Here is a 27936-nt window from a genome sequence, read left to right as displayed (position 1 = left end):
AACAATATTACATGTAAAAGTTTCCTTTCTGTTGCACTGCTATTTATGAATGACTTCTTTTCCAAAGAAGGTTGATGGGCCACTGTTGTTCTTTAGTGCTTTGTTAACTTTGCACAAAATGTTTCTAATGTGTTATGTAATTTGTATACTTTTGCTATGGTTTTTCTGTCCTACAGGAGTGTGAAGTTGGAAGGAAATTGCTTTCGTCATCCCCGTCAGTGCGTATTATTGCAGGGCACTGAATCACTGCTATCTTACCTTCGAGATCGCATTCCACAAGAGTAATGCTCAAGCACTACTACAGTATTTCTTCTTATCAAACTATTTATTCTATAAAGCACTATATGTTACAAATTACTGTCAGTATTATAAATGGATTTGCAGAAATGTGTGTCACGTATAATGTTAAGGTTATTTCTGTTGTCCAAGTGAAATGTAAACAATTCAGTATGTGAAGAGCTAACTTGATTTAAAAAGTGAAGCACAAGATTATTTTTTGATATGAGTTAAAATGATACAGTCATGTAAAAGCAAGCTATGTTAATTATATTCATTCACAGTGGATTACATGTCTTACGTTCTGCTACCTCCTCCTTTGGCCTCACCCCTCCTGTTGCAGTCTGAGACACTTTAAAATATTATCATTATTTTATTTTTATTTTATTTACATGCCAAATTCCATATTACCAAATTGAGGAGCAAATCTCCAAGGTCATGGAACGTGTTAGTACATGAAATTACAACGTAAGAGTAACAACAAATAAAAATAAAATGTTTATGAACCCGAAAAAAGTCAGTCCATAAGTTTAAGTAAACCCTATCAACAATACAATGAGAATCAGCTTTAGGTTTTTCAAGGAACTCCTCGACAGAATAGAAGGAGTGACCCAAGAGGAAACTTCAGTTTTGATTTTAAAGCACGTGGATTACTGCTAAGATTAACCTAAAAAAAAAAAAAATTTACAAGATCTGCAGGAATCGGACACTTCCCTTGACCTATACAGGTCAACGGCGACTGACGATACCGAAACACCAACGCCTACAACAAAAACTACAGAAATTGGAATCGGACATTTCCCTTAACCACAGGTGATGGTACCCAATCACCTATAGGTACATACAAACACCTATATAAAAATGTGAAAATAGAAATCGTTCATTTCCCTTGACGTATATAGGCCAATTATAACTACTGATATGAAAAACCAACACCTACTACTACGAAAAACAAAACCAAAACCACGACACCTCAAAAATTAAAAACTCAGACATCCCTACATAAATTAAAACACATTCTATTTACAATAAATACACAAAACATTACAACTCGATAAAAATGGACCCAAAAATAATTACTTACCACCAACAAATTTCAGCTGGCACACACACACACACACACACACACACACACACACACACACACACACACACACACGACGCCACCTCAAATTCCACGCTGTAATGATGTAATGACGTCACACACCCCAACACCCTTACGTCATGGGTCAACGCAGACAGGTGGGATCAGACGCTTCCATTAACCCAATGTGTTCTTGTGGCTGCCTGTGGATATGGTGAGAGCAGGTGCAGAAATTTTGTGGTTGTTGCCATGGAGTACTTCAGCAGGCCTGCAACCATTGACTGGTGTTATCATGTAAATGCTACAAAATAAAGTTAGTGTTTCCTCCACTGACATCTCTTCCAGGGCCTTTTACTTTTGATTTTTGAATGTGTGCACCATTCTGTCTGTCTCACCGCTAGATGCCAGATGATGCTGCAGTGATGTATAATATGTCATTTCAGGGGCAAAATTCTGATACATAAATGGGGGGATTTTGTCTGGCTACTATGGCGTGGAGCAATCCTTCTGTTTTTAATATTCTTGTCAGCACCCAGAGGGTGGATTTTGGGGTGATGGGCCCCTTATTAAGCACAGAAATGTAGTTTGACTATTCATCCACTGCTATGAGCCTTATTGAATTTAAGAAAAGTTCCACAAAGTCCAAGTCTGTCTTATCCCATGGCTATCATGGTGCTGCTCAAGGTGTGAAGTTTTGGGCAGCGCTGATTGATGTTCAGTGCACTTGGTATGTGCAAGGACCAGATGTTGCATGTGTTTATCGGTCTGCAGCCAGTACACATGTTGGTGCTCTATATTCTTCGTGCGAGTCATTCCCCACTGGCCTCAAGATGTGTAAGATGGGGGACCTGCACAATTGGGGACTGATCACTTAGAAGTCATTGGAATCTGTGGCCAGCAGTATAACCTGATCAACAACCAAAAGCAAATTTTTTCAAGTGAAGGGTGGGGGTCCACAGTGAGAAAGTTGTGGAGCGTGTCTAATTTGGGAGGCCAAACTTGATGAAACTTGTGTAGAAGGTGATGAAGCCTCTCTTGTAGCATAGACTATCTTGGAGGCTGTAATGCTAAAGTTTTGCACAGTGTCGTGGGCTGATGATTCCATCTGGAAGCAGATTATTATCAAACACTGACTTTTGACTCGTAGGTAAGTGGATCAGTGCTTCAGCAATAGCTTGCTTAGTTGTGGACTTCTAATTAATTTTGTAGCTGTAGCTGCCCAGGGAGTAGCTGTGTTGTCCACTCTGATAGCATATTGTGTGGTCCAAATATTGCCAGTAAAGGTTTATGATCAATGATTAGGTGGAAGCAAGCTCCATAAAAATAGGTGTGGAATTTAATGATGCAATACATTATAGCTAATGCCTCTCATTCTATCTGGGAGTAATTTCTCTGGGCAGGTGTCACTTTTTTTCAAACTATACGTGATCAGCTGTTCAGCTTATGCAGTACTGTTTTGAGATAGCACTACCCCTATGCCGTAGAGTAGGGTGTTCCAGGTCGTGTGCTCACAGGTGGGCAGTATGGTGCCCACAGGCACAAGTGGGTGGAGTTGGCCATGTGGTTAACACATGTGGAGAACATGTGTAATAGGGCCACCTGGCAGGTAGCAGCAGGTGTGCCTGCCCACGAGAAAACTGAGGGGTGCCTGGCAGTACCCACATCCTATGGTGCAGTGTTGGAACAGCCAACCATAGGACGATGTGTCAGATGCTGAGAATGGTCAGCTGGTTTCAAATGATGCAAGGCATGGGGTGGATCAGAGATGTTCCTTTAGGTTTTTGTAGACCCTGTCACAGGTTATTGTCCGAACTGTGTTGCCTTCTTCGATAACTGGATGAAGGGCTGGGCTGTGGTAGCTACATGTGGAATGAATTTCACATAATAGTTTATTTTGACCACAAAAGATTGCAGCTCTTGTATATTATTTGGTTCTCATATATTTGCTCCATAGGATGGACGATGTTTTTATTTTGTATATGGCCTGAATATGCCACTTCTGCTTGGAAGAATTTGCTTTTGCTCTAGTCATAGATTAGTCCGGCTACTTGCAGTTTCTTTAAAAAATGTGTAAATTTGATAGGTGCTCCTGTTGATTAGCTTCTGTGACAATGATGATACCCAAACATTTTAAGCACGATTGTATGTCCCTCATCAATTCGTCTAAATATTGTTGGAACAGTGCTGGTGCACTAGGAATGATGAAATGTAGGCAGTGAAACATGCAGATACCAAATGGTACATTAACCACAGCTGCATTTTCAGTCTCTTCACCCAAGAGGATGCATTTGTGACATTCTTTGAGAAGCACTGCCTGATGGAGAGTGTGGCTAAGACTTTCTTGGGGCATGGAGCTTTGATGATCACTAGTGGTGTTGCCCATTGACTGGAAGGGATTTGTTAGAGAACACCCTTCTGCTCTAATTGTTTCAGTTCAACCTTAACTACTACTTTTAATGTGAACGGAATGGGTCAAGGCTAAAAGAAACTGGGGCAGTTGATGGCTTTAAAGTGATGTGGGCAGCATGGTTAGTTGCACAGAATACCTGGTGATGATGGTATTTGAATCATTGGTACGTTTTGAAACAGTCTTTATATTATGGGAGTGATTGGTGGTGATGTCTAACTGTTTTGCCATTTGATGATAAAGACTCTTAGAAATGGTAGGTAATTTATAGGAATTCTTCCAATGTGGAGTCTGTGACCTTTAACACCTCACTGTGAACATGTTTATCTTGTGAGATTTGAATTACTGTGTTAAGAGTTAGTGAGTGAGTGAGTCAGGATATGACTTTTTACAAACTGGACTGTCATAAACAAACTGACATTTTTGTTTGTGGCTGTGAAGAGCATCTTCCATTGTGCACATGTCTGGACTGGCCATTTTTGGTGTTGATTAAACTAGAGCCTGGGTGACACTACGTGGCTTTGTTCACTGTAATAAGTTGCCTATAAGATAAATAATTCTTCAAAAGTCTGGGTGAATAGATCCATTACAGAGGATAACCTTTACAATAACTGTAACAATTTGGGCTTAGCCCATGAGAGAAATGCTCAGTGTCTAGTACCTTAAATTCTGGTAAGTGCCACCTTAGCTGGCAAAGATTTATGACCGTGTAATCCTTTGCATTGTTGGAAGCTGGAAACAGTGCAGGTGATGGTGACAGGGCTGTCTTCCAGTGTGAAATGGCTGCATGAACTGCTGTAGGTCAATATGCTAGCGGTGCAGCTTGTCTTGACATACTAATTGTTTTTGTACCACAGTCCTTTGAAGCTGTCATTGCTCTAACAGCTTAGCCAAAGCTGAGTTCATCTTGAAGTCCTCGTTTGCTCATGCCAATTTTCTATTTTGAGTAATATTTATTCCAAGCTCACCACAGGACACAGCACAATCAAGTACAGAATATGGCAGTAATCTGGAGCAGAATTTAGGGGAAGCACTCATTTGTAAGTTAAGACAATTTGCATTATAACAGAATCTGTAAGGCAATCCATGCAAAGTCTGATGCACAGTAATCAATTGTTATTCTGAAGGTTAATATGTAAGCAGAGTCTAGGTCACAGCGATTTTAATGACAGTACGCAAAGCTTGACGAAGATGGTCCACGATAAGAATCAAACACAGAGTTCCAGTAGCTGATTCTAGCAGGTATTATATACAGCCCTGGATGAGTTAAACCACCCAGATCACATGGTGCCACTGGTAGGTCTGGAGATCTTACGAATATCAATCAACATCATCTGTTTTCCCTTACATTTTTGTTAATGATATTCCAATGAGCAACCAGACTATAAATATTCCATGTCCATCTGCATAGTTAAACTTTTCAAGAATATGTAGAACAGAATCATGATTGTTTAGGAGCTACAGATCTTTTAGGTCAGTAACTAGCTGACCTTTCTACTGGCAATAGATTTTTAAGTAAGGGAAATAAAAATAAAAAGTTTCTGTGTCAGCTCTTTCATATCTGTAATCCCCCCCCCCCCCCCCAAAACACACACACACACACACACACACACACACACACACACACACACACACACACAAAATTAAATCTGGCATATTTAATCAAAATGAAATGTAATTGACAGAAAATGTATTTGTAAACAAAATGTATGGACTAACCAATTCTCATGATGAGAATATGAAAAACTTGAAGCATCACACACTTGTATCATACTTTGCTGATGGGCCATACAGCACTTCTTCAGAAATGAAAACAATCACATATCCGTGTTTCAATATGTCCTAAAAATGTCAACGTAAATGAAAAATGAGTATGCTCTTGTATATAGACTTGCCACTACTTAGTTAACATAAGTATGTCATAGCAAATGTTCAAACTGACCACAGTTTTCTCGCAGGCATAGCGCCATAAATATTCAGTGGCAACCCCTATTTCTGGTACTCACATTCCTTCATCTGACACGGTCTTTCTGCCTTCTACTTTTGGTCAAATTGTTTTTCCGCACCATAGAAATATAGAGTAAGTAACTATGTAAATAACAAAATTCTCCCATTGTCCACATCTACCTAGTTTGAAATTAGTCATTCATATATAAAAAAAACAATGCAGTGAACACACATCAGCTAGTAAACAAGGGTGGTTTAACATGGTGCTCTGCCAGTTATGTAAAATTTAGCTGTGGATGGGCTGGAAAGTGGGAACAGTTGCAGGGGTAGGGCTCTTGTAATAGGGATAATAGTTCAGGAATGTATTATGATTTGATAGGGATATTATGAAGTTAGAAGGTGACAATGGGTGGTGTGGAAAGGGAATGATGCTGGGTAACAAACAGAATACTTCTGAGTTTGTTGAAAGTGGCAGCTGCATTTGTTGGAGGATGAGGGGAGAAGACTTCCTGGGAGGTTTGTATATGTACAAGATCTGTGAGATAGTTGTAGGAGACAAAAGCTTCAGAATATAGAAGCCAGAAATTTGATGTTGGAGAAGATATATTTTCCATGAATTTATGGCATTTCAGGGAGCTGTTGGTGTCTTTTTCTTTTGGATGGGAGGTTATGCATGATGGGGTGGAGGAACTGGTCTATCAGGGCCGAGATGCGTTTGGTAGATGCTTTGAGGTCTTTTGCAGTGCGACAGCCAAGATGGTTATTTTTGTGTATTTTGGGAGTTTCCTCTTGATTAGGCCTGTTTGACTTAACAGCTTTACAATCACAACATGAGTTTACACTCTCATAACAGCTAAACTTATAAATATTGTTGTGAGTACAAGACTTACTGGATCCCGACTAAATTCATACACCGTATTGGTATTTCTATTAACCATAGGAGGACAGGCAGCTTATTTATGAACAGACGACTGAGAAACAAATCAGCATGTCACATCAATAGACGCTGCTGCTAGAAGAAGGCTCACCAGACTTGGCACAGAGAGTGGGCGAGGGGCTTGTTCTGTAGGCCCTAGTAACCAACATATTGAGATGGCACAGACATATTTAGAAGGAGAAATACCAAGATACCCACTTGGTGGTCCTGATTTAGGGTTTCTGTGGTTTCCCTTAACTACTTTACTTGAATGCAAGAATAAGTTCTTAAACAATGCTAGAAACGATTTTCTTTGCTGGGCTTGTGGAGTCTGAACTCGTGCTCTGTCTCTATCAATTTCTTTGGGGTATTAAACTCTTTAACTTTCCTCCCCAGTAGCTGATCTGATGCCCTCATAATTGACTGAAGGAATAACCTTCAGGCATAAGGGTATCACAGATAGTGAACATGCTGCTGCTGTAATCAAAATGTGACTGAAGAACAGTTTTCATATTATGAGTGCCTGTGCTGCACCTGGTTTACAGTTTAAGATGTTTTTATTTTTCCACCGAGAATTTAAATGATGACCCGAAGCTTCCAAATTTTCCATTCCTCAAAATTTGTAAGAGATTCTTTGTTGTCTAGAGGATAGTTAACTAAATAATTAACACACTTCAATGGAAATGTACTTACCAAATCTGTTTCAAGTGCTGAAGATCCACATCCTGTGCAGGTAGGTTACCTGTAACATGTAACGGTGCTGTCATCAGCATCCTGTCACTTGTAAAAATGGTGCCCAAACTTAAAGGCAGTGGAAGCACATCATGGGCATTGATTTGAATGCCCACAGTTCACTGGTTCCAGTAATAAAGGAGGGTAGAATGTTGAAACAAATGCTGCTGATTCATCTAGCGCATGATTTATTTTCTTGATATTTTTGTTTTACCTTTGCGATTCTTCCTGTAACGGTTTCACATCCATATATCTAATGTCTTTAATGTTAACACATCTTACAGAAGTTCAATATATTGCTGGATAGCTGGATAGATCTATCCAATTTAGTAGCTTCTGGGGAACATGCTAATTTGTGTAATTTGTAATTCTTATTGTGAAAGTAATAAAGCTTTAAAAAGTTCTCATTATTTCTCTTAATAATAATAAACTGATTTTTTCACAATGGTGCCCTGTAAATACCTTTGAGCTGAAAGTGTACAAATAGTGTGTACAATGATTGGTGTTGAGAAATGAGTGAGCAGTGTAACTCTAGCTGTTCACATCATGAACTAACTTCTTTGCACGAATCTATAAACAAAACAGTGTTTTATGCTAGAGACAAACTGAACAAGGTTGAACTATATTTAACAGGTTGGCCTTTTATTGTGGAGGATGGAGGCTCTAATCCTCATTTTGCCATCCTGATATCAGTTCCCTTGTTTTCCTTAAATTATGTCAGTGAAATGCTGGGATGATTATTTGCCCCATACTCCTCAAACTAGACCTGTATGTATGTAAATGCCTGTAGATATGAATTACGTGTGTCCTTAAACTTAAATACCATGACATGTCAAATATGCTTGTAAAAGGGATCCATGGGTGGATAAAACTACTACTTACATTTTTATGAGGGCTGATCATAGAAACTATGTTCTTGAGCTCTCTTTGTTAGATGCATACTCATATTCATTTGCCAAGAACTGTAAACAATGTGTTAATAGCTGAAACAGGGATAACTCCAACAGTAGCAATTATTTTTCTCAGATAAAACATCACTGTAACAGTGATGTGATAGCTGAATGGTTAACTTTAAATCACTGTATATTAGTATGATCCAGCTGAGATATGCCTATATTTGTTTCAAATTATCATCATAAACTTCATTATCCTGATCATCTAACCATCATCCGTTTGTCATTGACTGCTGAACATAGGATTTTTGCCTTCAGTTACCTACAAAAACTTAGCAACTGACTGCACTGTTAATATGTAGTAATGCAAGTTTCACCAGTGAAAAGGACATTCTTTAAGTCATACATGGTGGAGTTCTGAAGTTGCTGAATCTGCAATAAACGGGTCCTTCTCTGCATTACTATGTGTGGGACAGGAGAATCTGAAGTCAATAATTTATTTGGAATTGATTTTATAATCAAGAAGAGCCTTTTGAATAATATCAAGTAGTTTAGGTCAGTAAACTCTAGGATTTCCTTTTTGACTTGGTACCTGACTAAACTAGAATTGGCTTATTAAGTGCTATGCTACTACTGAGGAAAGCAATAATTCTGTTGAATACAGCTTGCATGATGAAGTAGAGACAACATATGATGGCCTTTCAACTGATCACAACAAACTAATAATAGGAGATGAGAATGTGGAAACAGAGAAAGAACACAGTTATTTTGCTACAGCCAGAAAACAAAGAATATATCACAAAACCGACCTTGGTATAAGGTATTAGGGTAGTCCTTATAAGGGTATTACATACATATGTCGAGTGATTTGAGTCTTGTAGATTAAGGTCCATAGTTGCCCTCAGAAACAGGAAGCACTATTCAATGTGTTTACGGCAATCAGTTTTTAGATGTTCTTCTTTTAGTAGTTTTTGGAAGAAGTTAGGTTCTTTGTCAATTTTGAGATCACTAATAGCCTCATGTTAATGTTTGTGTCTATCTCTATAATGTGCTGTATCCCTGCCATTACACTTTTTTCAAAGTTTTTTGAAAAATATTACATTGGGACTAACTGTCACTCGGGGTAACTCATTTCTTAGCACACTCCCTAACACTAGCTCGTACTTGTGCTGACAACAAGGGAAAATGGCAGATCTCTTCCTGCTACCTGTTCCAGCAAAGTAACAGCTCCACTGAAATGACCTGTGTTGGGTGTGGTGGTGTCACAATAAATAATTCGAACTTTCTTATCTAGTCCCCAAACTTTGATGGCATTCCAAACTGCCCATCATTTTTCTTTGCTACTAGAATTCAGTAATACACACACACCAATTAATTGCTCCTAATTTCCATAATTAGTAATGGGTAGTCTTTCAGTTCTTGAATCCCCGACATTCACTCTGGTACCAACTTACCATCCCAATGAAGTCAACGAAAGTTATTTTCTTCTGTTGAAAGATATATTTAATATTTACTGCCCATTTCTTTCTGAATTTCTCTTGATATCTTTGAGTTGAACTATTATTAAGTGCTGTTTCATTAATACTATGACCTAAGAGTCCCATGGCCTCAACTGTAGCCTCAGGACTGAACATGGCATCCATCAGTCTTAACTGACACCTGTAAACAGGGCGGCTAGTTTTAATGTCACAAAGCACCTTCTTCCACATTTGTTTTCCTTTTTTGAAGCAACTTCCCCCCCCCCCCCCCCCCCCCATCTGCAGTTACATCAGTATCAGAAATTGAAGCTGAACTCGTGGAGGGTTCTGTAAAAATGTACCACCATCAGAATCATTCACTCCAACAGTTTCTTCAGACTAATAAGTATTAGTTTACAAAACCTGTGAGCTGTTATCACCCTTAATCTTCTTTCATTCTGATCCTTGCCATTTGTACTTTTGCTGCCAACTTCCATTCAACACTTCCAAGATAACCTCTACATCTGGGCTCTCTTTCATGCAATGTAAAGAATTTATACTTTTCTATTTTTATCGTGTTCAAAGAATTAACATGGGCAACAACAAAGAGATTGTTTACATTGTAAAAAAACTTTCACTCTTTTGAGTGAATGTCTTCCTATGAAGCTTTTTTTTTCAGATTGCACAACTCTGAATGTAGATCTGTAAGCCTCTTTGTACAATGTGCTGGAGCTCATCTAGAAATCCTAGCCTTCTTCCAAAATATTATACATTCACTTCCGACTGAGTTAACACTTTTGCTGATAGTTTCACTTTGTGTATGTTACTAAACAAGACCGACAAAACCTACCGATTAGGTGGTAATGTATGTTGATTGATCTGGTGGCTAACTCCACCGAATAAATGAAAATAGCTGTCACTACTAATGGCAGCCGGTTATCATGTGCTACAGCATACTGTAAATATACTCCTTACATACTGAAATGTCAGCTTCTTTAAATTTGTGTTTTCTATGGATGAAGGACAACAGGTTAATTCCGTATCTGTAGATTTCCAGGAAGCATTTGACACAGTGCCCCATTGCAGGTTGTTAACAATGGTATGAGCCTATAGAATAAATTAAGAGTTATATGAGTGGCTCGAAGACTTCTTAAATAAAAGAATGCAGTATGTTGTCCTTGACGGTGAGTGTTCATCAGGGACAAGGATATCGCCAGGAGTGCCTAGGGGAAGTGTGATAGGACCACAGTTGTTCTCTACATACATAAACGATTTGGCTGACAGGGTGGGCAGCAATCTGTGGTGGTTTTCTGATGATGCCATGGTGTATGATAAGTTGCCGAAGTCGAGTGACTGTAGAAAGATACAGGATGACTTGGACAAAATTTCCAGTTGATGCGATAAATGGCAGCTAGCCCTAAATATGAAAAATGTAAGTTAATGTAAATGAGTAGGAAGATAAAACGGCCAAGCAGTTCTAGGCGCTTCAGTCTGGAACTGCACTGCTGCTACGGTCGCAGGTTCGAATCCTGCCTCGGGCATGGGTGTGTGTGATGTTCTTAGGTTAGTTAGGTTTAAGTAGTTCTAGGTCTAGGGGACTGATGACCTCAGATGTTAAGTCCCATAGTACTCAGAGCCATTTGATTTTTTTGAAGATAAAACCTGTAATGTTCGGTTATAGTATTAGTAGTATCCTATTTGAAACAGTCAGGTCGTTCAAATATCTGAGCATAACATTGCACGGCGATATGAGATGGAACGAACGTGTGAGAACTGTGGTAGGGAAGGCAAATGGTTGACTTCAGTTTATTGGGAAAATTATAGGAAAGAGTGGTTCACCTGTGAAGGAGACCCATCCCTGAGTACTGCTCGAGTGTTTGGGATCCATACCAGGTCGAACTGAAGAAAGACATCGAAGCATTTCAGAGGCGAATGCTAGATTTGTTACCAGTAGATTCAAACAACACGTAAGTGTTACGGAGATGCTTCAGGAACGTAAATGGGAATTCCTGTAGGGAAGGCAATGATCTTCTCGAGAAACACTATTGAGAAAATTTAGAGAACCAGCATTCGAAGCTGACTGCCAAACGATTCTACTGCCGCCAATATACAGGGTGACCATTACTGAACATATGAAATAAAATCGTCATAACTTCTGAACGGTTTGCGTTATGACATTCAAACTGCACGGTTGGCTGCAAGGCGTGATGGGAATCAGTATGTGCATGTGTGGTTTGGTTTAGCGATGAAGCCCACTTTCATTTGCGTGGGTTCGTCAATAAGCAAAATTAGCGCAATTGGGGATTGAGAATCCGCATTTCGCGATCGAGAAGTCTCTTCACCCTCAATGGGTGACTGTATGGTGTTCAATGTCCAGTTACGGAATAATTGGTGCAATATTCCATGATGGCGCGCTGATTACTGAACAGTCGGTGAAGGTTTTGGATGATGATTTCATCCCTATTATCCAAAGTGACCCTGATTTCGACCAGATGTGGTTCATGCAAGACGAAACTCAACCCCATCGAAGCGGGCGAGTGTTTGATGTCCTGGGGGAGCACTTTGGGTACCGCATTTGGCTCTGGGATACCGAGAGGTCGCTGGCATGGGCCTCGATTGGCCGCCTTATTCTCTGGATCTGAACGCATGCGACTCCTTTTTGTGGGGCTGTACTAAAGACAAGGTGTACAGTAATAACACGAAAACCATTGCTGAGCTCAAACCTGCCTTGCAGAAAAAATAGTTCAAATGGCTCTGAGCACTATGGGACTTAACTTCTGAGGTCATCAGTCCCCTAGAACTTAGAACTACTGAAACCTAACTAACCTAAGGACATCACACACATCCATGCCCGAGGCAGGATTCGAAACTGCGACCGTCGCGGTTGCGCGGTTCCAGACTGTAGCGCCTAGAACCGCTCCGCCACGCTGGCCGGCTGCCATGCAGAAGGTTATTGAATATCTGTAGTGACATTTACGTGTTGAATAAAGTGTGTGCACGCCGTGATCTGTAACTAACTTACGTCTTTTTTCATGTAGTTCAATAATTGTCATCCTGTATACTGCGCGTAAGGACCACGACGATAAGATACGAGAAATTATGGCTCATACGCAGGCATACAGATAGTCGTTTTTCCCTCGCTCTATTTGCGAGTGTACGAGGTGTAGCTAGAAAAAAACCGGACTAGTACTGGTGAAACAATAAAACGAATGCAATAAGGCTGAAAGTCGCGTGGCCTGTCACGTGACTCTCGCTCCGCCTACTGCTCGAGTTTCATCTGCCTCCTGCACTCAGTCTGCCCGTGGCGTCTGTTTTAAGTAGTTGACGTTTTGTCTGTGCGTCGGAAAATGTTGAGTGTACAGAAAGAACAGCGTGTTAACATCAAATTTTGTTTCAAACTAGGAAAATCTGCAAGTGAAACGTTTGTAATGTTACAACAACAAGTGTACGGCGATGATTGTTTATCGCGAACACAAGTGTTTGGTTTAAACGATTTAAAGATGGCCGCGAAGACACCAGTGATGACACTCGCACTGGCAGACCATTGTCAGCAAAAACTGATGCAAACATTGAAAAAATCGGTAAACTTGTTCGACAAGATCGCCGTTTAACAATCAGAGCTGTGTCTGAGTTAACAGGAGTTGACAAGGAAAGTGTCGAACAAGTTTACCGATTTTTTCAATGTTTGCATCAGTTTTTGCTGACAATGGTCTGCCAGTGCGAGTGTCATCACTGGTGTCTTCGCGGCCATCTTTAAATCGTTTAAACCAAACACTTGTGTTCGCGATAAACAATCATCGCCGTACACTTGTTGTAACATTACAAACGTTTCACTTGCAGATTTTCCTAGTTTGAAACAAAATTTGATGTTAACACGCTGTTCTTTCTGTACACTCAACATTTTCCGACGCACAGACAAAACGTCAACTACTTAAAACAGACGCCACGGGCAGACTGAGTGCAGGAGGCAGATGAAACTCGAGCAGTAGGCGGAGCGAGAGTCACGTGACAGGCCACGCGACTTTCAGCCTTATTGCATTCGTTTTATTGTTTCACCAGTACTAGTCCGGTTTTTTTCTAGCCACACCTCGTAACTGCCGCCGAGCAGTGTGTCAGCAGTGCGCAAGTAGCAGCAAGTGGCTTATTTAGCGTTCATATAAGTGTAGTAGTCAAGCTGAAAATTTGTTTGAGTGTTCTTAGCGCACTTGTTTCGTTAAATCCGTCAAATCATTGTGTAGTTTCGTATTTAGAAGGGGCAGATTTGCATTTTAATATCTGTGTCCTGTAAAATCGCGTAGTCGTCTGTCATTTGTTTATTTCTTTCAAATAGTCTTTGTACGTTACTGACATTACAGTTAGCCTTCTGCCGCCGAGCAGTGTGTCAGCAGTGCGCAAGTAGCAACATTACTGCATTTACTAGGCAGTCTTGTATTTTAATAACCATTTAAATTTTGTGTCAAATTGTTTGTGCTCTCTGTAGATTAGTTCAGACGTTCTTTGCACAACAGTATTTAGCATGGATAGGGACTGCGATTGCTGTGTTCGTATGCGAGCTGAGTTGGCATCCCTTCGCTCTCAGCTTCAGGCAGTGTTGGCTTCGGTCACACAGCTTGAGGCTGTTGCGAATGGGCATCACTGTGGGGATCCAGACGGGGGTTTGTCAGGGATGGCCATCTCGTCCCACGCATCCCCCGATCGGACTACGGCTGTGGCTGCCTGGGATACTGCCCACATTGAGGCTGACCCCTCACCGGTGATAGACCAGGTGGTCGTCTCGAGGTGTGGCAGGGGCGAAAGATATTCTGGATGGCTGAATGGAAGGCCTCTCCAGTTTTTCTGACGAGCCAGTTTCAGGCTCTGTCTCCGGCCGATACTGATCTTCGGCCGGACATGGCTGCTGGTCCTGTTACAGAGGTTGCCCCTCAGTCTGCCAGATCCGGGCGGTCGCAGAGGGTGGGCTTACTGGTAGTTGGGAGCTCCAATGTCAGGCGCGTAATGGGGCCCCTTAGGGATATGGCTGCAAGTGAGGGGAAGAAAACCAATGTGCACTCTGTGTGCATACCGGGGGGAGTCATTCCAGATGTGGAAAGGGTCCTTCCGGATGCCATGAAGGGTACAGAGTGCACCCATCTGCATGTGGTCGCTCATATCGGCACCAATAAGGTGTGTCGCTATGGATCGGAGGAAATCCTCTCCGGCTTCCAGCGGCTATCTGACTTGGTGAAGACTGCCAGTCTCGCTAGTGGGATGAAAGCAGAGCTCACCATCTGCAGCGTCGTCGACAAGACTGACTGCGGACCTTTGGTACAGAGCCGAGTGGAGGGTCTGAATCAGAAGCTGAGACAGTTCTGCCACTGTGTGGGCTGCAGATTCCTTGACTTGCACCATAGGGTGGTGGGGTTTCGGGTTCCACTGGATAGGTCAGGAGCCCACCATACACAGCAGGTGGCTACAGGGGTAGCAGGGGATGTGTGGCGTGGACTGGGCTGTTTTATAGGTTAGATGGCCTCGGGCAAGTACAGAAAGGGCAACAGCCTCAAAGGGTATGGGGCAAAGTCAGGATATGCGGGGACCAAGCAGCAATCGGCATTGTAATTGTAAACTGTCGAAGCTGCATTGGTAAAGTACCAGAACTTCAAGCGCTGATAGAAAGCACCGAAGCTGAAATCGTTATAGGTACGGAAAGCTGGCTGAAGCCAGAGATAAATTCTGCCGGAATTTTTACAAAGGCACAGACGGTCTTTAGAAAGGATAGATTGCATGCAACCAGTGGTGGCGTTTTTGTCGCTGTTAGTAGTAGTTTATCCTGTAGTGAAATAGAAGTGGATAGTTCTGGTGAATTATTATGGGTGGAGGTTACACTCAACAACCGAGCTAGGTTAATAATTGGTTCCTTTTACCGACCTCCCGACTCAGCAGCATTAGTGGCCAAACAACTGAGAGAAAATCTGGAATACATTTCACATAAATTTCTTCAGCTAACATGCTGAAAAAATTTATGTGAGCCGGCCGGAGTGGCCGTGCGGTTCTAGGCACTACAGTCTGGAGCCGAGCGACCGCTACGGTTGCAGGTTGGAATCCTGCTTCGGGCATGGATGTGTGTGATGTCCTTAGGTTAGTTAGGTTTAATTAGTTCTAAGTTCTAGGCGACTCATGACCTCAGAAGTTAAGTTGCATAGTGCTCAGAGCCATTTGAAATTTATGTGAAATGTATTCCAGATTTTCTCTCTGTTGTTTTGGCACTAATGCTGCTGAGTCGGGAGGTCGGTAAAAGAAGCCTTAGGTGGAGATTTCAATTTGCCAGATATAGACTGGGACACTCGGATGTTTAGGACAGGTGGTAGGGACAGAGCATTGAATGACATTATACTGAGTGCACTATCCGAAAATTACCTCAAGCTATTAAACAGAGAACCAACTCATGGAGATAACATCTTGGACCTACTGATAACAAAGAGACCTGAGCTTTTCGACTCTGTAAGCGCAGAACATGGAATCAGTGATCATAAGGCCGATGCAGCATCCCTGAATATGGTAGTAAATAGGAATATAAAAAAGGGGAGGAAGGTTTATCTGTTTAGTAAGAGTAATAGAAGGCAGATTTCAGACTACCTAACAGATCATAACGAAAATTTCTTTTCCGACACTGACAATGTTGAGTGTTTATGGAAAAAGTTCAAGGCAATCGTAAAATACGTTTTAGACAGGTACGTAGAGAGTAAAACTGTGAGGGACGGGAAAAACCCACCGTGGTTCAACAACAAAGTTAGGAAACTACTGCGAAAGCAAAGAGAGCTTCACTCCAAGTTTAAACGCAGCCAAAACCTCTCAGACAAACAGAAGCTAAACGATGTCAAAGTTAGCTTAAGGAGGGCTATGCGTGAAGCGTTCAGTGAATTCGAAAGTAAAATTCTATGTACCGACTTGACAGAAAATCCTAGGAAGTTCTGGTCTTACGTTAAATCAGTAAATGGCTCGAAACAGCATATCCAGACACTCTGGGATGATGATGGCATTGAAACAGAGGATGACACGCGTAAAGCTGAAATACTAAACACCTTTTTCCAAAGCTGTTTCACAGAAGAAGACCGCACTGCAGTTCCTTCTCTAAATCCTCGCACGAACGAAAAAATGGCTGACATCGAAATAAGTGTCCAAGGAATATAAAAGCAACTGAAATCACTCAACAGAGGAAAGTCCACTGGACCTGACGGGATACCAATTTGATTCTACACAGAGTACGCGAAAGAACTTGCCCCCCTTCTAACAGCCGTGTACCGCAAGTCTCTAGAGAAACGGAAGGTTCCAAATGATTGGAAAAGAGCACAGGTAGTTTCAGTTTTCAAGAAGGGTCGTCGAACAGATGCGCAAAACTATAGGCCTATATCTCTGACATCGATCTGTTGTAGAATTTTAGAACATGTTTTTTGCTCGCGTATCATGTCATTTCTGGAAACCCAGAATCTACTCTGTAGGAATCAACATGGATTCTGGAAACAGCGATCGTGTGAAACCCAACTCGCTTTATTTGTTCATGAGACCCAGAAAATATTAGATTCAAGCTCCCAGGTAGATGCCATTTACCTTGACTTCCGGAAAGCGTTCGATACAGTTCCGCAGTGTCGCCTAATAAACAAAGTAAGAGCCTACGGAATATCAGACCAGCTGTGTGGCTGGATTGAAGAGTTTTTAGCAAACAGAACACAGCATGTTGTTCTCAATGGAGAGACGTCTACAGACGTTAAAGTAACCTCTGGCGTGCCACAGGGGAGTGTTATGGGATCATTGCTTTTCACAGTATATATAAATGACCTAGTAGATAGTGTCGGAAGTTGCAGCATTAGAAAATTGCAGAAAAATGCAGGAAGATCTGCAGCGGATAGGCACTTGGTGCAGGGAGTGGCAACTGACCCTTAACATAGACAAATGTAATGTATTGCGAATACATAGAAAGACTTCTGTAAAATATCTGGGAGTATGCGTACGGGACGATTTGAAGTGGAATGATCATATAAAATTAATTGTTGGTAAGGCGAGTGCCAGGCTGAGATTCAGTGGGAGAGTCCTTAGAAAATGTAGGTCATCAGCAAAGGAGGTGGCTTACAAAACACTCGTTCGACCTTTACTTGAGTATTGCTCATCAGTGTGGGATCCGTACCAGGTCGGTTTGACAGAGGAGAAAGAGAGGATCCAAAGAAGAGCGGCGCGTTTCGTCACGGGGTTATTTGGTAGCGTGATAGCGTTACGGAGATGTTTAGCAAACTCAAGTGGCAGACTCTGCAAGAGAGGCGCTCTGCATCGCGGTGTAGCTTGCTCTCCAGGTTTCGAGAGGGTGTGTTTCTGGATGAGGTATCGAATATATTGCTTCCCCCTACTTATACCTCCCGAGGAGATCACGAATGTAAAATTAGAGAGATTCGAGAGCGCACGGAGGCTTTCCGGCAGTCGTTCTTCCCGCGAACCATACGCGACTGGAACAGGAAAGGGAGGTAATGACAGTGGCACGTCAAGTGTTCTCCGCCACACACGGTTGGGTGGCTTGCGGAGTATAAATGTAGATGTAGATGAAATGACAAGTAGTGGTACGGTTGCTTGCGGAGTATCGATGTAGATGTATTTGTTGTGGTTCACAAATGCTGTCTTGTTGGTTTGACAGCTTTACATTTACAACGATAACAACACATCATTTGTGAACCAAAACGAACAAAAAAAACAGTTTTAAAGACGCTGACATTCCAGTATGTAAATCATAGACTTCTGTTACAGAACCATAAAACCACTTGAGAATGACCCAGAAGGTTGAAAATAGTCATGAATGCAGATGGATGGAAAATGCAACCTTCTTTTAATATGAAATTGTTTTCTGTAGATGATTTGCAAGAGGCCCCTTTCTAGGAGATCTTAGGAGCAGAATGCAAGATTTACCCGTTTCGTTGTTAAAATTTGTTTTGCAAACCATATATTTAAAAAATAAAAGGACAAATACTGTCTTGCATTCTCATAAAAAGTACACTTTCACTACAAAAAATTTTTTAAGCTGATTGGTTGTGAAAATATGTGAATACGTGTCCCACAGACCTAACTATATCCATGTATTCATGTGACTCTAGGATTTTCAGAGTTAAATTTTTAATCTGAGAATGATTTTATCATGATGAAATGTACGGAAGAAGTATAACAAATTAGAATAAAAATTCTAGTAACAAAGAAAGACATGAAATGTTGCACATGAGTTTCCACGTAACATTAGAAGATCGTTTTGACATACCACACAGGCGTTTTCTACTTTTCGTGAAATTTTCTTAGACATATACGACCCACTGCATACAAATGACGTAAAAACCAGCGGAATTATTTGGATATGTAGCAATATTTTAAAACAATGCCTACGAGGTGTACGAAAACACAATTAGTTACTTCAGAAATCCTTGAAACGGAGATGAAGGTGATTTGATCATTTGATGTGATTTTCGTGAAACAGACGCCGGCCTATGTTAGGAATATTTCACCTGACTGGGGCATAGGGATTGGTAAAACGCCCTCTTAAGATTTACGCGTGGAGCCACTGATTATGAAAAAGGAAGAATGGTTGCCGGCACGGTAGCTCAGCGTGTTCGGTCAGAGGGTTAGCTACCCTATTTTGTTCCTCACAATGTTAAAAGACTGATTATAATGTTTAAATATACTTAAAACGGCTCAGTATCTATACATATAACATCAATATATTCAGTATAGTTACCCTTACAAGTCAAAAAGCGAAAGGCCATCTTTGCAGCACATTGGTAAAATGTTGCACAAGCTGCATCTGGTTACTACTTCTTAAAATACTCACCACGATGTAAATAAACATTCACAACGCCATCGAATGGAAACCGACGCTCATCTGAAGCTGAACAGTATGACAGAAGATCCATAGGCGTAAGCAGTAATCTAGGGACCTACAACATCTCGGCTACTGCGGCATGGTTTACACTCCTTCAGTTTCAACAAAATAGGTCGTAGAATTCTTTTTGAAACAAAAGGAAAGAACTAGGGGATGTGCTTGAAGAAAAACGAAAAATAAGGACCACCTTAGTGAGTTACATTTATCAAACAATAAGGATATTGATAGGAAGATAATCTAAAAAGCAACACAGGTTTCTGCAGATGAGTAGATAGTTAACCAGATCGATCACATTGGCCTTGAATCACAAATCAAAAAGTGAGTACAAAATGTAAAAACAGCAAAAGAAATGGAATGCAGCTCTCATCTTTTTCTAGTCAGAGTATACTTGAGAGTCCAATGACAACCAAAGGTGGTTAAAAAGGTACAGAAATCCATGAAATTCGACTGCAGTAAGTTAACAGACCACATCTAGGATCAGTTTAACAAATCATATTCGTGCATTAACAGACTACATTATAGAAGATGAAAATATAGAAAAAACCTGGAATGTAGTGAAAGAGACTATTATATTTATTTATTTATTTATTTAGTCCTGCAAATCCTACATGTATATAATATATACAAGGATATTGGACATTGTTAGGTCTTTACAAGATAAAATATAGTTTTTATTGCATTCCTAAGGGCTAGATATTGGAGTAATTTAGCAAAGAATCATTTATACAACAAACATTAGAGGCAACATACAAAGTAGAATATTCATAATGCATCTTTATTTTTGTTGTTTGGATTCTAGGTACTCTGTCAAGCTGTAAAAGCAATGATCAATTAAATATGCCTTTAGTGCAGCCTTAAAACTACGGAGTTTACTTAGTGATATAATATGGTTAGGCAGATTATTGTAAATCTTTATCTCAGTATGTAGAGTGCCTTTTTGGCACAATGGTGTTCTCGCCTGTTTCATATGAAGGTCAGATTTTTGCCTTGTATTGTACGCATGTATATTTTCATTTTTTAATAAGATATCTGGTGTCTGTCAATATATTGTTTGATGAAAACTTACGTTTCGTAGATAAAAATCCAAGGAAAAGGAAGAACTAACAGTTGTTTGAATATGGGTCTGCATGATCCCGTATTGTTTACCCCTTCAATAATTCATAATATTCTCTTTTGCATCCTGAAAAGTTTAATATTTGTTGTTGCATTGCCACAGAAGATTGTGCCATATTTAATTACAGAATGCATATAGGAGTAGTATACTTTTAACAGGCTGGCTTTGCTGCAACAAGTTTTTAAGATCCTTATCATGTAGCAGGTTTTGCTTAGTTTTCTTTGCAAATATTTAATCTGTACCTCCCATTTTGCGTTTTTCTGGAGCCAGAGTCCCAGAAATTTTGTGCTGTCAACACTTTCAAGAACTTTGTCCCTTACTTCTATTAGTATGTTTGGATGGTGTCTTCCTTTTAGATTGTAGAAGTTCCGGCTACTGTCTTTTCTTTGTTTATAATTAGTTTGTTATAGCTGAACCACTGTTCTACACTACTCATTGTTTGGATAGCGGAGTCTTTTAGTTTTTCTTCTGTTTTACCACTAATAAAGAAGCTTGTATCGTCTGCAAATTAGAGGGTAGTTTCGCAATGCTTGTTGTATGTAAGATCATTGACATAGAGGAGAAACGGAATGGATCCTAATACTGATCCTTGACGGACGCCATGTTTCACATTATCGAGAATTGTCCAGAAATATGTCAACCAAAGATGAGTGTGGTTTGATGAAGAATGCGAAATAACTGTCTAGGAAACATAGACAGCGAACTTGGATTGAATACAAGTGGAAGGAAAGGCTTCAAACTACGTTCAGAAAAGTATAAGGTGCTATGAAAAAGTTTCTGTTCGAAGGCCGTACAGTCCAGAATCGGTATGCAAATCAGATAAAACTGGAGTGAGCATTGAGGCAGTCTTTCCACCAATGCACCAGGTTGAAGACACCCGTTCGGTAAAACACTGTCTCTTGCTGTGTGACGAAATAACTACCTGCTGCACATCCTCGTCCGACTGGAATCGTCGACCCTTCAAGGCCTTTTTTAAGGGACAGAAGGCGTGATAATCGCAAGGGGAGAGAGCTTGACAATAGGGCGGGTCTAGAGTGTCTCCCACGTGAGTTGGGGTAAATTCGGCGTTACGACATGGGGACGTGCGTTATCATGAACTTGGCGCACCATTCCATAACGGTGGTTTTCGTCAGAAATGCTGCTCCATTCACATTCTTCATTCTCTGATGGAAGTCTACCAGTGTTTGTCCTCCAGCAGCCTAGAAAGAATAACAGCACGTTGGTTCTACTTGAACGCATTTGATAATAACATCGCCACAGTTCACGTTTCCATATTTACGGCCCGCACGTCAAAAGACACGAATGCCACACTGATCCCTTGACCTCATGTCGGTTCTTATACAGGGTGTTACAAAAAGGTACGGCCAAACTTTCAGGAAACATTCCTCACACACAAAGAAGGAAAATATGTTATGAGGACATGTGTCCGGAAACGCTTACTTTCCATGTTAGAGCTCATTTTATTACTTCTCTTCAAATCACATTAATCATGGAATGGAAACACACAGCAACAGAACGTACCAGCGTGACTTCAAACACTTTGTTACAGGAAATGTTCAAAATGTCCTCCGTTAGCGAGGATACATGCATCCACCCTCCGTCGCATGGAATCCCTGATGCGCTGATACAGCCCTGGAGAATGGCGTATTGTATCAGCCATCCACAATACGAGCACGAAGAGTCTCTACATTTGGTACCGGGGTTGCGTAGACAAGAACTTTCAAATGCCCCCATAAATGAAAGTCAAGAGGGTTGAAGTCAGGAGAGCGTGGAGGCCATGGAATTGGTCCGCCTCTACCAATCCATCGGTCACTGAATCTGTTGTTGAGAAGCGTACGAACACTTTGACTGAAATGTACAGGAGCTCCATCGTGCATGAACCACATGTTGTGTCGCACTTGTAAAGGCACATGTTCTAGCAGCACAGGTAGAGTATCCCGTATGAAATCATGATAACGTGCTCCATTGAGCGTAGATGGAAGAACGAAACTAAAATGAGCTCTAACATGGAAATTAAGAGTTTACGGACAAATGTCCACATAACATATTTTCTTTCTTTGTGTGTGAGGAATGTTTCCTGAAAGTTTGGCCGTACCTTTTTGTATTCTCTGAAAGGACCATCCCGCCACTCGTAAGGCCACAATTTGATCCCTTTCAGACTCACTCGGTTGGCCGTAGAATGCACGAGTGCGTCTAGCATGGTTACCTGCTTACTCCACACGTCTGCACCACACTGACTGAGCCTTCCGGCTGTAAGCATTCCGTGTTAAAGGGTAGACACAGATGGCGTTCTGGTAGCTTTACCACTACGCTATTTGTTGGCGAATGACGCTGACACCATTATCAGTACATCTACTATCCCCCAAGTGGCATATACCGTCATCGTATTGAAATCGATAACGTATTTTCAGGTGTATTAATTTTTTCCGGCGGTGTATTTGAATAATTATGTTCGTTTTAGGAAAATAGTCACATCACTTCTTGTACTTCAGAAAACAAAATAAAGAAACTTAGTGGGTAGCTGTCACAAAATTTTTAGGTATGAACATACACGGAAATTTTGACTGGAAAGCTTACATCCTCTATCTCACTAACAAGTTAAACTCTGCATCTTTTGCATTATGTGTAATTAGTGGTGTGTGTAGTACACAGTGTAGCACAATTGTCAACTTTGGTTACATCCATTCTGCTCTTACATATGGCCTCACCTTCTGGGGTCATAATAAGACAAACTTGTAAACCATGTTTAGTCTACATAAATGAGCTATTAGAATAGTTACCAATAATTCTAGGGTAACACCCTACAAACAGTTATTTCAAAATTTAAATATTCTACCTTACCGTGCCTCTACATCCAAAAAAGTGCAATTAACATAAGAAGATTTATTGACAATTTTAAAATGAACTCAGATCACCGTTCTTACAGTAAAAGAATGTACAATGGCATCCATACAGAAAGAGCAAGCAAGACTTTAGGACAAAACAAATAAATATTCAAGATACTACATTATGCAAGAAATTTTCAGCACAGATGAAAAAAAATTAAAATCTTCGTTTAAGGAAGTAATATTAGAACTGTTAATGATCGACTGTTATTGTAGTATAGAAGAATACTTGCAATAAGCTTGTAGTAAATAATTATCTTAATGTACTATCTGTCAGTAGTATTTTCAACCAAGCGCATGCCATGCTGTGAACTAATATTTCGAATGTAGATGTTAGAACTATTATGTGTTTGTATGTAAACGTGAATTATGTATTCCATGCAAAATATCTTTTCTATATATGTGTATAATTAGTCAAAGTTTTATGTGCAATTTTGTCGGTGATATTGTGTAGGGTATTATGCACCCCCATATAGTGTAGGGTACTGTACACCCGTATCATTATTAATGTTATTATTATCATTTTGTTTTTATTCGACGTATTTTCTGACGCAATCAATGCAATTTACATTGTCTCTGGATGAATAAACTATTACTACTACTTCCTTGCACACTTTGCCGGAATAAGACACACAAAACTCAACTGAAAAATTTATGGAAGCTCTTCACTCTCTAACAGCCGAGCGTGGGTTGAAAGTTGACCCACATATACATCTACATTTGATACATGGGAGATGAGGATAGGGAATGCAAGGTCTACAAGTGGATACAGGAAATCAGTGGACTAAGGAGTTTAAATACCTGAAAGCCATATTCACAGAAACTACAACAAATGAAACAGAGATAAAAGCCAGAATCCAGGTCGGTAATAGATGCTTCTATATTCTCAACAAAATATTAACTTCTAGAAGAATGTGCTCGTGTTAGGATTCTGTCACCTGATGTGAGGGGCGTTCAATAAGTAATGCATCACATTTGTTTCTGAAAGCAGATTGATTTTATTCAGGATTCCAGCACACCATATTATTCCGCACTTTTTTGGCTCTAAATCCTATTTTTCAGCATAAGCTCCGTTCAATGCTACGACCTTAACCCACCTTACTGACGGGCCTGTATGCCTGCATGGTACCACTCTATTGGTCGAAGAAGGAGACAACATCTTGCTACATTAGTAACCTACCCTTCATCCACGTACTTCTTCCTTTGGAGCGCATCCTTCATTGGGCCAAACAGATGGAAGTCTGAACGTGCGAGATCTATGCTGAAAGGTGGACGGGAAAGAGCAAACCGATGACATTTCGTGAGCTCCTCTCGGGTGCGCAAACTTGTGTGAGGCCTTGCGGTGTCATGGAGAAGGAGAAGTTCGTTTGCATTTTTCTGCCGACGAACACTCTGAAATCATTTCGTCAATTTCCTGAAGGTAGCACAATACACTTCCGAGTAGATCGTTGCGCCATGAGGGAGGATATGAAAAAGAGTAATCCTTTCAGAGTCCCAGAGGACCATCGCCGTTACATTACCAGCTGAGGGTCCGGCTTTGAACTTTTCCTTCAGAGGAGAGGTGATGTGGCACCACTCCCTGGATTGCCGTTTTTTCCGGTTCGAGGTGCTGAATTCATGTTTCATCGCCTGTTACGATGTTCGACAAAAATTTTTGGCGATCAACCTCGCACATAGTCTTTCGTTGCTCTAATGGCCTACGGTTAGGCAGTGAGGAAACCTATGGGTACACACCTTTGAGTGCCCAAACTGGTGGACGAGAGTATCAGCACGACCAACAGAAACGTCCAGTTGAGCATAGAGGTGTTGGAGTGCCATCCATCGGTCTTCTTGATATTGAGAGTGTCCGCACGTTCCAACATTGCGGGAGAGGCAACTGTTTGCGGATGACCGGCACCTGGAGATCGGACAGGTTTGCGCGATCTTGTTGCGATGCTGACAGACGCTTCGCCCAACGACTCACTGTGCTTTTGTTCATTGTCAGGTCTCTATAGACATTCTGCAAGCGTCTATGAATATTTGCGATGCTCTGGTTTTCCACCGAAGGAAACTTAATGACAGCTTCCTGCCTTGAACGCACCGCTATTACAGACGCCACTTTTAAGGCTACGTATACCGTCGCCACCTATCGGGACTTCATGAGGCTACATGGTGTGAAGCGGGAATATTCCACGACTTCCCATAACAAATTCCCCATTTTTTCAACCGAAACTGGTCGACAACAAAGTTTATACTTATCGAACGTCCACCGGGCGGAGTGGCCGCGCGGTTTGAGGCGCCATGTCACGGATTGCATGGCCTCTCCCGCCGGAGGGTCGAGTCCACCCTCGGGCATGGGTGTGTGTGTTGTTCTTAACATAAATTATTTTAAGTAATGTGTATGTCTAGGACCGACGACCTCAGCAGTTTAGTCCCTTAGGAATTCACACACACATTTATCGAACGTCCCTCGTAATTTTCGGTTAGTCTAACGACTGACAGACTCGGACCACAATAAAGTGCGGACTGAAATGGCTCTGAGCACTATGGGACTCAACTGCTGAGGTCATTAGTCCCCTAGAACTTAGAACTAGTTAAACCTAACTAACCTAAGGACATCACAAACATCCATACCCGAGGCAGGATTCGAACCTGCGACCGTAGCGGTCTTGCGGTTCCAGACTGCAGCGCCTTTAACCGCACGGCCACTTCGGCCGGCTGCGGACTGAAATAGCTGCTGACTTTTGAGAGAAACGTCCCCTAAAATGCCAGAAACTGGTAAGAGACAGCAAATCGAGAGAGAAACCGTTTCTTCACACCACAGAGCTAGGGGATGCATGCTAATAGTTCAACATTATATAACTTATGAAGAACAATGTTCTACAATAGGCTGGAAATGTGGCTAGAAGGAAGATCGATGGCAAGAGATTTCGATGGGCATGTTACCAGATGGCAGTGTCCCATGAGAAGACTTAGTAAATGACAGATAGACGGAATATAAAGAAGACCTACATACATTGGAGTTTGGGACTACTGGCGAAAGATTATAGAAAAGAGAATGGAGTGGAATGCGTTAATCATGACCTCATATGGCTCCATTGGCCTTATCGTGTATCGATGGATTTCGTTGTGAAGTTAAGGTGACCCATAAATTAAGTTTCAGAATGGTTTGAAATGTTTTATTCCCTATACTGGTCCAATAACAACATTTCCTGTGCCCTGGAACCTTAAAAAAATCCTTTAAATGGTATTGTGACACATTTTGGGCTGCTGATACTCCAGTCTCTGTCTTATTTAATCATTGCGACCGAGGATTCCTCTCAGCCAAACAGGGCAGAAACGACGAGTCGGCGGGGTTATTTTGTACTCTTTATTAAGAGACCACAATTTCCTCTCAACGAAACTGAAAACATGACTTAGATACGGTGGGTTTAAACCAACACTAATTTATTAGTGAAGTACATGCCTCTATGAAGCAGGCTGTTATCCTTTCCTACACAGAGAGCACAAATCCTATTCCCGAGAACAGCTGGGCGGTAATTCTCTTTCTGTTTTCCTCTTTTCCAGATTGTCCTTCACTTTGGACTTTACTGGAGGAAGCAGATCACAGATGCACATATAGCGTTGAAATAAAGTTTACAGAGAGCCGCTATTCGTGGAATTCTAACAAGCACCAGTGCAGTGTTCTTCGAGGCAGAGGTAGGCGATTCGGAACAGCGTGAAGGAAGAAGTGTTCGATACCAACAGTTGACTGGTAAAGGGAGCAGAGGCGGTGGAGTTAAGCTCGTAATTAAGAGGCATCGAACCAACTGTAATTGCTAGTACTACACGCCATACCTTCGGTTTGAACACGATACAGACGCCCCAGCGCTAATGAAGAGAAAAGCAGTTATCTACTAGACTTGTTTAACAGAGTAGTACGACCGAGGACGGTAAGGCCAGCACGCAGACAGCTTGCCAGGCCAGGGGTCAGTCTCCAGATAAGTGGCGCCACTCCACTTCCCCTTCACGGCTCCAGCCTATGGACTGCACGCAAGGTTGCCGACACGCTCCATATATTTCCCCGATAAGGCGCACAGCTACGATGGTGGGCACGTAGTCAGGCGGAGTCAGGGTCGATGTACACTCATTCTTAATGTAAGAGAATCATACACCAAAACGAATGAGGCCGAAAAATGGAAAAAAATGAGGACCATAATTTACCAACTTTTATGGTATTCTTCTGTCCAAATTAATCACATTCAGCTGACAGCTCTAAATGCTGTGTAAAATACACAAAGTGGTCCAAAGTCTTTGCAAATCCATTTCAGCGCGTTCTGTGTCACACAATATGTATATCCAAAGGTGCACAAAGTGCGTTTTG

General features: G+C 41.2%; 1 protein-coding gene and 1 long non-coding RNA gene across 3 annotated transcripts in view; one reads left to right on the top strand and one right to left on the bottom strand.

Moving 5' to 3' along the window:
- The window catches only part of LOC126248963 (leucine-rich repeat-containing protein 40-like), a 238926-nt gene extending 238372 nt beyond the window's left edge, over nucleotides 1-554 (top strand). Inside the window, exon 10 of one of the 2 annotated variants that reach the window (XM_049950513.1) lies at nucleotides 177-554. In XM_049950513.1, coding sequence (XP_049806470.1) covers nucleotides 177-285 — 109 coding nt within the window. In that variant the 3' untranslated portion in view covers nucleotides 286-554. The remainder of the gene's footprint in view (nucleotides 1-176) is intronic. The other variant, XM_049950512.1, reaches the window with a different exon arrangement.
- LOC126248965 (uncharacterized) overlaps nucleotides 1-27459 on the bottom strand; it is a 94859-nt gene extending 67400 nt beyond the window's left edge. Inside the window, exons 1-2 of the long non-coding RNA XR_007545568.1 lie at nucleotides 27411-27459; nucleotides 7324-7372 (exon numbers count right to left, since the gene is read on the bottom strand). This is a non-coding gene — a long non-coding RNA (uncharacterized LOC126248965). The remainder of the gene's footprint in view (nucleotides 1-7323; nucleotides 7373-27410) is intronic.
- Nucleotides 27460-27936: the final 477 nt, after the last annotated feature.

Source organism: Schistocerca nitens, chromosome 3 (genome assembly GCF_023898315.1).
Source record: "Schistocerca nitens isolate TAMUIC-IGC-003100 chromosome 3, iqSchNite1.1, whole genome shotgun sequence".
NCBI lineage: Eukaryota > Metazoa > Arthropoda > Insecta > Orthoptera > Acrididae > Schistocerca > Schistocerca nitens.
Note: the sequence above shows the minus strand (reverse complement) of the source record. Positions and strands in the feature narration are given on the sequence as shown.